This window comes from Pavona decussata, unplaced genomic scaffold, assembly GCF_977016875.1.
Source record: "Pavona decussata unplaced genomic scaffold, jaPavDecu1.1 SCAFFOLD_371, whole genome shotgun sequence".
NCBI classification, from domain to species: Eukaryota; Metazoa; Cnidaria; class Anthozoa; order Scleractinia; family Agariciidae; genus Pavona; species Pavona decussata.
Genome location: NW_028145747.1, coordinates 675115 through 687989, shown reverse-complemented (window position 1 = coordinate 687989; position 12875 = coordinate 675115). Strand labels below are relative to the sequence as shown.

General features: G+C 39.2%; 1 protein-coding gene across 1 annotated transcript in view; it reads right to left on the bottom strand.

The window, feature by feature from the left end:
- LOC146452351 (uncharacterized) overlaps positions 1–12875 on the bottom strand; it is an 87989-nt gene that overhangs the window by 13996 nt on the left and 61118 nt on the right. Inside the window, exons 34-35 of the mRNA XM_085097957.1 lie at positions 2348–2551; positions 1187–1345 (exon numbers count right to left, since the gene is read on the bottom strand). Of these exons, the coding sequence (XP_084954083.1) occupies positions 1187–1345; positions 2348–2551 (363 nt within the window). The remainder of the gene's footprint in view (positions 1–1186; positions 1346–2347; positions 2552–12875) is intronic.

Genomic DNA, 12875 nt, shown 5'->3' with positions numbered 1-12875 from the left:
CGCGGTTTAAAACTATACGGAGAAAGCAGAACTTACCAAATGCACCTGGTATCTCAAAAAAAAATTGGGGGTAACCATGCATTTTTCAGAGATAATTAAGCTTCAATTTAGGAAAAAATCCCATACATTGCTTTATATTTTGGCGTTTTTTTGAGATATTAATATTTAATTATCTCTGAAAAATGCGTGGTTACCCCCAATTTTCTTTTTGGATTCCAATAGCCCTTGCAAAGATCTGCTTTTCCCGCAAAGTCATAAACCGCACAAAAATACTTCGGTATTAGTAGGCACCGTCCTTAAAGGAATCTGGAAATTGTTCGGCCGAATGTTTCAGTATTCTAGATTCTACGTTACAGCTTAAGATCAAGGAAGCTCTGTGCTTTCGTTGGTTGAAACCTTCTTTAAATCACAACATGACAAGTTTTTGCGTTAAATGGAAACTCGGAAAAAAAGCCGAGCTCCAGATGAGATTTGCCAATTGACGCATAAACTTATCATGTTGTTATTTCTACAAAAGACTCTTTGGTGGTTGGATGGTTGCATCTCTGATATGCCTTAAGGTGACTGTGCGATGCAGTTATGAGTCATATGCCTGTCTGATATGCTGATATACTTTTGAGTCATATGGGCCTCTATTGATTTGACTATGTGACTGCGTGATGCAGTTCTAGTCAAAGACCCAGATTTCACCCTTGTTCACCGTGGAGTCCCCAGTAGCCCAGTGGTTAGAGCATCCAACAAAAAATGGAAGGTAAATTGTTGGAAATAGTGTATTAATTCTAAATTTTAGTTTAAAAAGTACAAATAACATTCAAGTGTGCTAAAAATTCGATATGACTGTCGCCTATTTTCGCTTTTTAAATTTCACTAGTACAGCCATCTTGGATTTTATGACATTATACGGTTGCCGCTATTGTAAGTAAGCAGAAGTTCTTTTGTATGAAACAATAGAGCCACCGTATGACGTCATGAAATCCAAAATGGCGGCGCCCGGGAAATTTAAAAGGAAAATAGATGATAACCAAATCCTGTTTTGTATGACACAAAAATCTTTTTTCCATATTTTACAACGAAATTTGAAATGAGATTGCATTTTCAACAATTTAACATTAATTTATTTCAAGAGTGGAGGTATCCTTTAATCTCGTAAGCGTTGTGATTTTTATTAGAATCTTTTCTTACAAACCTGAAACTGGGTTTGTCAAAAGCCCTCTGAAGTTTACTTCCATACAGGATCTGGGGATTTCATAAGGTCCTTCCCTCATCCAGTACCAGATATAAGATGGCTGGCTTTCCTTAAGATGGCCATTTATCCAAGGTGCGGGGTGATAACTTTTGTCATCAGCTAAAAAAATGCAAATATAATAAGTAAAACCAGGAACTGTGGTTGGAAGGACCACCGTGACAAAAAAAAAGTATCGGATCCTGAAGTGAAGGATATAATCAACAACACATTGAAGAAAAAATATTTGAAAGGGACGCGGTGTTTTTGATACCTACCCTATGGCAAAAGACGTTACAGTTAAAACAGTGCCTGGAAAATGGCCGTTATTGACTTCTGAACTGCTAGATTCTCCTTCTAAATTACCTTACGTTGCCTAGTAAAATCGAGGAGAATTTAACGCGAGATCATTGGGTCACTTAGCGCTATTTTCCACACATCACTTTAACTTAAAACAGTGGCAATTAGATACCACAATGACATAGGCTAAAGCAACAAAAACAAAAAGGTTACAAATTGAAATTTGAAAATGCAACTCGCCAAGGTGTTGTAGCCAAAACCCGCCACCTGGCCATCACGAATATTGCAGACAGTCTTGTTTTTACGTATAATTTAATTTTTATTCTCTCGATATAGCAAAGCACAAGACTAAGATAACTGGACAGCTTCTCTTTGTCCATACTCAACATTCTACGTTTGGAATAACCGTCCTTAACATTTTAAATTGGAGTAATAAACAATCAAAGGTTGATTTTTGGACTAAGAAATGATCTTTGTCCTCATTCCAAACGTGAAGGGTTGGAGACATTTAATCTCTATTAGAAAAGCTTTTTTTTTTTTTTTTTTTTTTTTTTTTTTTTTTCATTTCTTCTCTTAAAACTTGTCAAATCGTTGCTTTTGCAAGGAAATCGGGCCCGGGACGAGTCAACCTACAGCATAGCTTGTTATGCTAAAACTGTTTAAGATGATAAGACCTTTCTACCTGCCAAATTTCGATTCACTGATGTTTACTTTGTTAAGGTTTTTTTTTTTTTTAATAAACTATTATTCGCCATTAAAGCCCTTAACCCAGGCCTTAAGCTCTTTGAGTAGTGCAACTTGAGACTAAATCGTATTTTTACCTACCTGTTATCGTCCCCCACCAGTTAGAGTACGCATTCCCTGAAGTTGTAAGCCTGGCATCAGCAATCCATGGCATCCTTTGTTCAATGCCACTGTCAGAATAATCCCAGTCATCAAACTTTTTAATGAGCTCGACGTCAGTTTGCTTTTTGTTTGTAGCCGTGAACGTATAGCCTCTTTGTGCCTCCCATATGCCGCCCCATCGACCTGGGTTACAAGATAACAGGAATGAAATGGGTTTATACGCCCAATAAACTCAGTATTCTGAATGAGTTTCACCTGGCACTGTCTATTTGAAATTTGTTTCTTGTGGAGCAGGGATGGTGCAGTGGTAAGAGCACTCGCCTCTCACCAATGTGGCCCGGGTTTAATCCCCAGACTCGGCGTTATATGTGGGTTGAGTTTGTTGTTGGTTCTTGTCCTTGCTCCGAGAGGCTTTTCTCCGGGTAAAAGGTAAATGGTTTTTCCCTCTCCTCAAAACCAACAATTTCAAATTCCAATTCGATATGGAGAGTGTCTCCAATTAAAGGTTCTGCTGAAATACATGGACACTTTTTGATAATTTTATTTTTCCTAAAAGAACACTGCAAAAGTTGCCGTACAAGTGCATTATAACCAAGCAGGTTTAAAGTGTAAATGCGTGTGTTCTTTTTTAAAATTGCTTCACAAAGACTTCCTACAAATATAGTTGAGAAAATTCTCGAAAACTTGCCGTAAATTACGGTTTACTAAGTGAACTCGAATGATGTTCTATCGGTCTTGGAACAGTATATTCGAACATTAAAGTGACTTCCTACAATAGATTTGAGTGGGTTTGTATGAAACACTTTGAAGACTAGTGTACGAAGTTCGAGTAATTTTTACGGGAAAACTGCATGATAACAAGCTCAAGTAGGCGGTATCGGTCCCACACGTCTACGTATTATTGACCAATTTTTGCGAAGCGAACTTGTATGGCATAAGCTAAGATCTACAAATCTTCTTAAATTAGGTTTGTAGAAAGATCAGTCAGTCAAGGTAACTTGTAGAAATAGAAGAAAGGTCAAAAAAGAAAGCAAATCTATAGTTGAAGAATTTGGTGGTTATACTTGCGTGGTAAAGCAACCCGGTTTCTTTTCACCTGTTATTTGTGGCATCGGCATAGGAAGCGCTGAGGAAAGGGAAAAGTGCGGGATAGAAGATGTTCAGGTGGTATTTAACTTGCCATTTTTTCTATTTTGGTTAAACTTCGGACAGAAAACAAGAGAATGCTGCTAAATAAAGAGCTACGTTATAACATTTTATTGATCTTTGTTTCTACATACAGCTGAAGATGATATAATTAGTGTTTCCAAAATAACAGCGAAACTGCTACCCAGGTAAATTTTGATCAAGGAACGGGTTGAAATGCACTCAACACCTTTCTTATTTGTTTACTACAGCCAGAGTTTCAAAGAACTATTGTTGAACTGTTCGGCAGCTTTCCTTAAAATTTTTTTCTCGTTTCTAAATAAAGTAAACCAACATAATCTCGTTTTATGACTGAGAGTTCCACGAACCGCTTGCTCAGTCACGGCGGATTTTAAATATTTACTCGTTCTGCGCTACGCCACCAAAGCACCTGAAGGGTCTCTTTAAAGCATTACGATAATTTGAACTGAAAATGAAACAGATGCAAGGATTGATGGCACAATTAAAAAAAGGTAAAAAGGTAATAAACCAGTATTTAAAGAAGCCCCAAGGCAAACCGTCCCGTGCAAAGGACAATAGTAAGCTGCCAATACTCCGGAGTACCCAGAACAGTATAAACCCTAACACGATAGCAATGGCCATCTTTAACACGTTTCTGTTCCTTTTCGCTCGTTGTTGCTCAGCGTTGGTTGATTGTTCGCCTGGCCTCTTCTGTGACTTCAGCTTGATAACGATGATGGAGTAAACTATGGTCAACATGGCGATTGGGACGTAAAAAAATACCACAAATAATGCAAGGAAGTAATTTTTAGCAAAAAAGGATTCTCCAAAGGCTTCATTCCACTGCGCCCCACACTGTAGCCCCCTGGATTTTCGACAGTTGTATACGCCAATAAAAATGGCGAACACACCGCCATCGCGATGATCCACGTGGCGAGAATGAAGAACGGGCACAGCTTTGAACTGATGAGTGGAGAACGGAGGGGAAATATCACAGCTCCAAATCGATCCACGGCTATAAGAACTAGGCACTGGACAAACACAATAGTGGAGACATTTGCTAAGATAATTACCAACTTACACAAGGCCTGGCCAAGAGGACCACTGATAAGCGAGCGAGGAAAGCGAGGAAACTCGCCATGTTACTGAAATGAGAAAAACCTGGTATAAAGGTATCAAGAAAATGGTGAGCTCATTGGACAGAACTAAGAAACGATTTTATTATAATTAAAATCACTTCTCAGGTTTCCAAGAAAATAGCTATAGCTCATGGCCTTTAAACGGAATTAAGGTTCTGACCTGGGTACCATAATAGCGCGGGTTTTTTTGAGATGATGTTTGCAGCTGTTGCCTCCTTATAAAAGGTGATAGTGAAACAAAGAAAACTAGAGATAAGGAAGAGGAAAAACGAGGGGGTTAAATATTCGTTAAGAAAACGAAAATTCCCTTACTGACGCCTTTCACACACAAAAATTAGGAACTTTTGAACGTTTAATCGTCAAACGGTTGTGCTCCGAAATCAAGCTGTTGTTTATGCCTACACAGAATACCGCACTTGCTTGAATTTATTATTTTAATCTTTTGAAGCAATTTCGTTCAAAGCCTCCATGTATTTTTTGTTGACTCTGATACTAAAGGTGGACTGGATAATCTTCTAATGTAGGTCTGCTTTGCCTAACTGAAATTTTGGGAAAAACTGGTTAAAATATGTTTTCAACTGTTCGACCATCGTTGCATCTTTTACGGAGCTGTTTTGCATATGAAACTCCCGCTCAATAAACGTAATTTTACTGCAAATCCCAAGAAATGTACGAGATATGTCAAAATGTGTTTTTTTTAGGATACGAATAAATAAGGAGTTAGTTTATGGCCTTTAATGTTTGCTGAAAAACCGTCGAGATTTGGGATGTTGAAAGAGCTTACCCAGAAATAAATATTTGAACATCTTGGCAATTGAGGAATGTTAATTTTTTCCTATCCGTTGTATTAACAGTTTGATTTGGATGACAATAAGTGGGCGAGACCTACCAATGGAAGCTTCACCTTTTATTACACTTTTGCATCAGTCTACGTGCATAAGCCCACTCATATTTTGAAGTTGCTTTCTGTGTCAGCGCTTGTCATGTTATATAGATTATAGATCAGTGGAATAGGTGTGAAGAAACTGAGAATTATTTTAATTTGGCGAGAGCGAAAGAAGAAAGAACGATTATCACGCTATTAAATTCCGTTTTGTGCTGGGGGTTCGTAAAACAGTAACAATGGACAGCGAGCTCGCACAGAACCTAAGAAAAGGACTGACAAAAAGTAAAGTAAACTGAAATAATTTATTTAATGTCAATAAAGCGGGGGAGTGCTTGCCCAATCTCCCGAGCCAGAGACTCATGATAAAAGTGTTTGACAATAAGCCTGATAAAAGGATGCTTTTGTAAATCGTGAGCTTGTTCGATTCGACAAATCTGTTCAGGAAACGAATTGTTGGAAGCCAAGCCAGTTTCGGCTTTAAATAAAAACCTTACAGTAAAAGGACAAAAGAAATCAAACCTATAGCTCAAGACTTAGGTGCGTACTTGTGCAATAAAATAACCCGGTTCGTTTACACCTGTTATTTGTGGAAATGGCATAGGAACCGCTGATGAAAGGGAAAAGTGCGGGATAGAAGATGTCCAGGTGGGATTTAACTTGCTATTTTTTCCAGTTGGGGTAAGGTTTGGACAGTAGACAAAAAAAAGAATGCAGCTAAATACAGAGCTATGTTATAACATTTTATTGCTGTTTCTACGATAATTAGTGTTTCCAAGACAACATCGAAGCTAGTAGCCCGCTAAATTCCGACCAGGGAATGGTTTAAGATCCACTCAACACCTTTGTTATGTGTTTGGTTACAGCCAGTTTGAAAGAACGGTGGTTGAAAGATAAATAACTTACATGAGATTGTCTAACGGGCATCTTTACAATTTTTCCGGCGAGAGAGAAAACAAGTTTAACTTAATTTTATCAAAGTAGTTTTTGTAGAAAAGCAGTCGTTTGTCGGAAAATCTCATTGAACTAAATTGATGATATTTTTAAATATGAGAAGTTTTTTTTTCCTTAAATTTTGCGTCATTAATCCCTGAAATAACTTAAACCCGGCATAAGATCACTTTTACGACTGGGAGCTCCGCGAACCGCTCGCTTGGTTACGGCGAAAGTTTTAAAAATTTGCTCGTTCTGCGCTGCGCCGCTAAAACACCTGAGGAGTCTTTTTAGTGCATTGCGATAGTTGGAACTGAAAATGAAACAGATGCAAGGATTGATGGCACAACTTGAGACAGACATAAACCAGGCAATGGTTTCATAGAGAAAGAAGTTACAAGTTAAACTGCCCCGTTCAAAGTTGAATATTAAGACGTAAATACTGTAGGGTGCCCAGCAAAGTACCAACCCTAACACGATAGCAATGGCCATCTTTACCACGTCTCTGTTCCTTTTCGCTCGTTGTTGCTCAGCGATGGCCGATTGCTCGCCTGGAATCTGCTGTGACTTGAGCTTGATAACGATGATACCACAAATAACGCAAGGAGATAACTTTTAACAGAAAAGGATTCTCCAAAGGCTTCATTCCACTGCAGCCCACACTGCAGTCCTCCTGGATTTTCAACAATTTTGGAAGCGAGTAAATATGGCGAAACCACAGCCATCGCGGAGATCCAAGTGGCGAGAATGAAGAAGGGGCAGAGCTTTGAACTGATGAGTGGGGAACGGAGGGGAAATACCACAGCTCCAAATCGATCAACGGCTATCAGAAGAAGGCTCTCGACAGACACTGTAAGGAAGACCAATACTAAGAAAAAACGCAGTTTACACAAGGCCTGGTCAAGAGGACTATTGGTAGGCATAAAGTCTGAGTGAAGATAGGTAAGCTCCCGCGGGAACAGGACTATTGAAAACAGCAGGTTGGACATGGCCATGTTCACGATGAGAAAGTTAATCGATTTTCTCAAAGTGTGCGTTTTGTAAACAATTATTCCTATAAAGGAATTACCAAGCAGAGAAACGACGAGGATCAGGCAGCAAGCGAAGGTTTTTCCAATTTTTGCTGCTGCAGGATTGAGCGGACTGGAGCAGCCGGATCCATTCACCGTTGTGTTCATATTTTCTGGTTTTCTTGTTTCTTTCACAAACTCTTCTGGTTTTGAAGGAGCAAAACGCCGTTGATCTATTTATGCTTAAGAGGAAATTAGCATGTGGTCTGTGATTCGTCATCGGTAAAAGGAATAAAACGCGCTATTGAATTTAATCCACGCAATTCATTAATTAATACTGATTAAATAGCCAATCAGCTAATACGGCTGCTCGGTTTGTCAAACTGTTTTCTTTAATTTATTACGGCTTTTAATTGGTAATAAAACACTAAGAGCTAATTTATCTTATTTTACCTGATGAGAATAAGCTGTTTAAAATTGTGTTATTTAAAACTAAAAAGTATAGCGGCAGTTACGAAACCTGAGAATAATTTCTTTTTGCGAATTTTGAGAGGTTTGGACGACTATGAGCAAAACCTATCAGTCTAATATTTTCCTCTTATTAAACCAGGGCTCCCAACGGCTCATTTCGGTAGATAACTCCTTGGATGGCCTTTATCGCCTCAGAATTTTGCGCATCCAGTAATAAAGAAAGTTAAAAGCTTCCTCCAGCAAAATGTGAGCTCAAAATTTCGTAACAATGACGCACCAGTTCCTTTCGCTTTCGGAGGAGCGGATATTAAAATGCAAAATGTTAAACCAGATAGCATTTTCGTAAAACCGACAACAACTCGTAAATTCGGGAAATGAGATTCCGTTTTCTAAACAAACGTTCGGCGACTTTTATTTTCAGCTAAAGCATTCAAACAGATCATACTATATTAGTTTGCTCAAATACGCCTCTAGAAGGCCACCGAACGATCTGGAAACACAGGAGATCACATTTAGAGTGTTTTTCTTGAATGATGTTTTCTTTGCGCACCCCTGTTTAAACTTTTCAAAAATCTACATACATAATCCAGTGCGTCGATGTCTCTTAGTTGTTTTCACTGTCATTGTTTAGCTGGTTATATGAATTATTAGCTGATGGCAGAACAGGTGTAAACTGAGAATTACTTCCGGTCTCACCCGCAAAACCGATGCCAGTTCAGTAAAATCTTTATCTCTTGAATTCTAAACAGTTCTTACTCGTAAAACGATTCATTTCCTTGAATTCCTACGATAAAAAACTTTTGAATTTTGGCCATCTTTGCCCGAAAATAATAACGAACCTATGAAAATAAATGTGTTAACGCCTTTTCACAGAAATTGTCTCTCGTTCCCCTAATTTGTCGTTCAGGCGTCGTTCAAATTTGGCGAGGCGATCTAATGGTGAGAAATCAAGTAACCATCATCAAATGATATTGTTTTTATCGGCAGCTGTCAGAGCGAATTGCATTTATATTGGTTTCACACGACTTCACTGATTTATAAAATACATCGATGAAAAATTAAACTTCCTTTGTTGAACTTTTCAGGAGTCTTCGTGCAGAAATTGTAACGCAGATGTCTTTTAATTGCTACCTGAGTTGGCACTTGCATCCTGATTGTTGATCTGGAGATATGGTGTATTCCCGTAAATTAAAGAAATAAATGGTTTTCTTGAAAAAGAAAGAAGAAATGATATTAAGGATAGTGAATTGTGAATTGCGTTTTGTTTAGCGGTAGTAAAACGGTAACAACGCATAGGAAGCTTTTTTTACAAGACCAAGTTAATGGACGGGAAACACGATAATTAAAATCTGATTAAACGGCGGCATGCAAATCATGGACTTATTTAATAGGACTGAAGATCGATTCCTTGAGTGATTTTAGTAAATTGTATGATTAAAAGTTTAGCTGTTCGCACGCAGAGCTCGCTCATTGGACTAAAGAATATTTTAAACCCTCTTGCCTTTGGTTATGCTACCGTCAACAAGTATTCCAGGGGCACGTGTTAGATATGGGGCGATTGCAGATTGGGTAGCCAAAGAGGCGCGAGTGCAATAATTGTTTTATTAAAAACAACCAAGAAAACAATGACCCAGTTTTTTTTTTAATGCCATTTCTTGGTCACTAAAATGTGGCACAAAATGCAAAATTTCATACTCAATGAACAATTTCTTTTCAAAATGTAAAATTGGACTATCTTTTGAGAACAATTTTGACAGTTTATGTCTTCCTTCACCCTGAGAGATGCAAAATCAAGCTACCCTGTGATACATCTCCTTGAACTGACTGAGCTATTTCTTTTAACGATTGAGCCAATTTCTCTCAAAGCGAAAACTTGTTCAGTTCAGACAGTAAGATTTACTGTGAAATGCCCTGATCGAAACCTTTGCGAATGGTATATCATACATGTACACGGAATAAATAAAGCATGCAATGCATAGGTGGTAAAATAATAATGATGATGATCGGACAAAACTGAGCTTGTATCCTAAGTTAACTTTCCTCTTTGTTCAATTGTATTTCCAAGCAAACGTGCAAAGTTTTTTTTTTCGGAAAGGGACATTATCAGTCTATAGACGCCCCATCAAGGAAAATCACTGAATGGCCCCACAGCGTTTATACTAATCCTTGGCTCAGCCAAGGCTCCAGGAATTTAAACTTCCCTGTTCATGTTGTGACAAATAAATTAAAAGTAAAATTTTGTATAACGGTGCAAATCGTGCAAAAGAAGACTCTTTTAATAATGTATTTGTTGTTGTCTTACCCGTTCTTTTAACATTGGGGTTTGGACGACAATGGGCCGCAAAACGTATCAATCGAATGTTTTAAATTTTAGTAAACCAGGGACTCCCAACGGTTCCATTTGGTTGATATGTCTTTGGATGGCCTTAATCGCCTCAGAGGTTTGCGGATTTAGTCATAAAGAAAGTCTAAAGTTTCCTTCGGCGAAATCACGTCCCACAATGTCGTAACACTGGCACGCTAGTTCCTTTCGTATATCTCGATTAAAATGCCAAATAAAGCTAGCTACATTCGGGAAATGAGATTCCGTTTTCTAAAACTGTCTGCGACTTTTAAATTTTCAGCCAAGGCATTCAAACAGATCATACTTTATTAGCTTACGCAAGCATGCCTTAAGAAGCATATTGCTTTAAAAATGTTCTCGTTGGGTGACCATGTTTAACTTTTTACGAATCCATATACATAGCCTAGTGTGTAAATGTCTCTTACTTACTTTCGGTGTCAATATTTAGCTGGTTATATGGATTGTTAGCGGAGTGACGGTAGAGCAGGTGAAAAGAAAAGATTTCTTTCGTGAAAAAGGAAGAAGAAGGGATAAAACCTGGTAAAAAGGTACCAAAAAATCGTGAGCTCATTCGGCAGAGCTAAGGCACGATTTTATTAAAATCCGAGTCAGGTTTCCAAGAAAATAATTGTTAGTAGAATACATGCAAAAATCGTGGCTTGTAAGCGGAATTTGGTGAGGAAATTTAAAGTTCTGACCTTCTTGGGTGCTAACACAGCGCGGTTTGTTTTGAAATGGTGTTTGCACCTGTAATCTCCTTATGAAAGGCGATGACAAAACAGAAAAAATAGCGCTGGTGAACGAAGTGGGTTAAACGTTCGTTTAAATAAGACGTCAATCCCGTTATCCCTCTCACCACATTAGGAACAGTTAAGAACTGAACGTTCTCCATGAAATTGCTCAAAACTCCAAAAAAGCGGGAAACACTGCAAAACAACAAGCTTGAAAGGAAACAGGTTGACCTTCTTTCCACAATCCACACTCGTCTTTTGTAGTGCCCTTGCGCACAAGCTTCGGCCACCGCGCTCATTCGACAGAACTAAGAAACGATTTTAGTAAAATCCAAGTCAGGTTTCTAAGAAAATAATTTTAGTAGAAAACAAAAAACAGCTCATGGCTAGTAAGCGGAATTTTGATGAGAATATTTAAAGTTCAGACCACCTTTGCTGCTAAAACAGCGCGGTTTGTTTTGAAATGATGTTTGCACCTGTTGCCACCTTATAAAAGGCCTTAGCAAAATCGTAGCGCTGGTGAAAGGAAAAAGCGAGAAGGTTAAACATTCGTTACAAAACGGAAAATCCCGTTATTCCTTTCACACAGCCCATAAGCAACTGATAAGGACATTTTTCCAGGAAATTGTAAGCTGAAAACTCCAAACAAAATCGGGAAAAATAGCAAAACAACAAGCATCAAAAGAAACTGGTTGACCTCCTTCCCACCATGTTGACTCTGCTTTTGTAGCGCCATTGCGCACAAGCGCCCGCCACTCATTTTTCTCCGCACATGCCCACTCTACTCCGTTCACCAAAATGCCACAGTGCCGCAGGTCATTCCGCACTCGATCTTGGAAACGTAGGATTGGCCAACTTGGAGGACGATACCCGGTTGCCGTCTCGCTGAAGAGTGCCACCTTGAGTAGTCGGTTATCCGGCAGTCGGCATACCTGTCCAAGCCACCTGAGCCGCCTGGTAGTGTGGATTGTGTGCATGCTGTCACATCCGCATCGTCACTAGCCTGCGAATACAGCCGCCTCTCATCGCTCCCGGGGCCGGGAGCGATGAGAGGCGGCTGTATTCGCAGGATACATCGTCACAAGACTTCTTCATTTGATACTCTATATCTCCAGCTGTGCGCCTCAAGGTTCTCACATGGAACGTGTTACGTCTGGTGATCTGCTCTGCGTAGATTGACCACGTCTCAGATCTGTACAGCAGCGTTGATAGTACGCACGCATTGCAGACTGTGATTTTTGTCTCCAAACTCAGCTTCCAGAGCTGCTTTCGCAGTGTTCCGAGACGGCTAGCAGTTCGTTTTTACGACTGAGAGTTTTAAAAAATAAATCGTTCTGCCCTGCGCCTGAGGAATCTCTTTAGAGCATTGCGGTAATTTGAACTGAAAATGAAACAGATGCAAGGATTGATGGCAGAATTTGAGACAGCCATAAAACAGGTTATAGTTTTATAGACAAAGAAGCCACAAGGCAAACTGTCCCTTGTCAGCAGTAGAAAGCTGCCAATACTGTATAGGGTACCCGGCACATTACAAACCCTAACACAATAGCAATGGCCATCTTTAACACGTTTTTGTTCCTCTTCGCTCGTTGTTGCTCAGCGTTGGTTGATTGCTCGCCTGTAATCAGCTGTGACTTCAGCTTGATAACGATGATAGAGTAAAGTATGGCCAACATGACGATGGGGATGTAAAAAAATACAACAAATAGTAATGCAAGAAAGTAATTTCCAGGAGAAAAGGATTCTCCAAAGGCTTCAGTCCACCATAACAAACAACGGAGCTGTCCTGGGTACACAGCAAGTTTGAAGACGAGACAATATGGCAAATATACTGCCATTGCGATGATCCA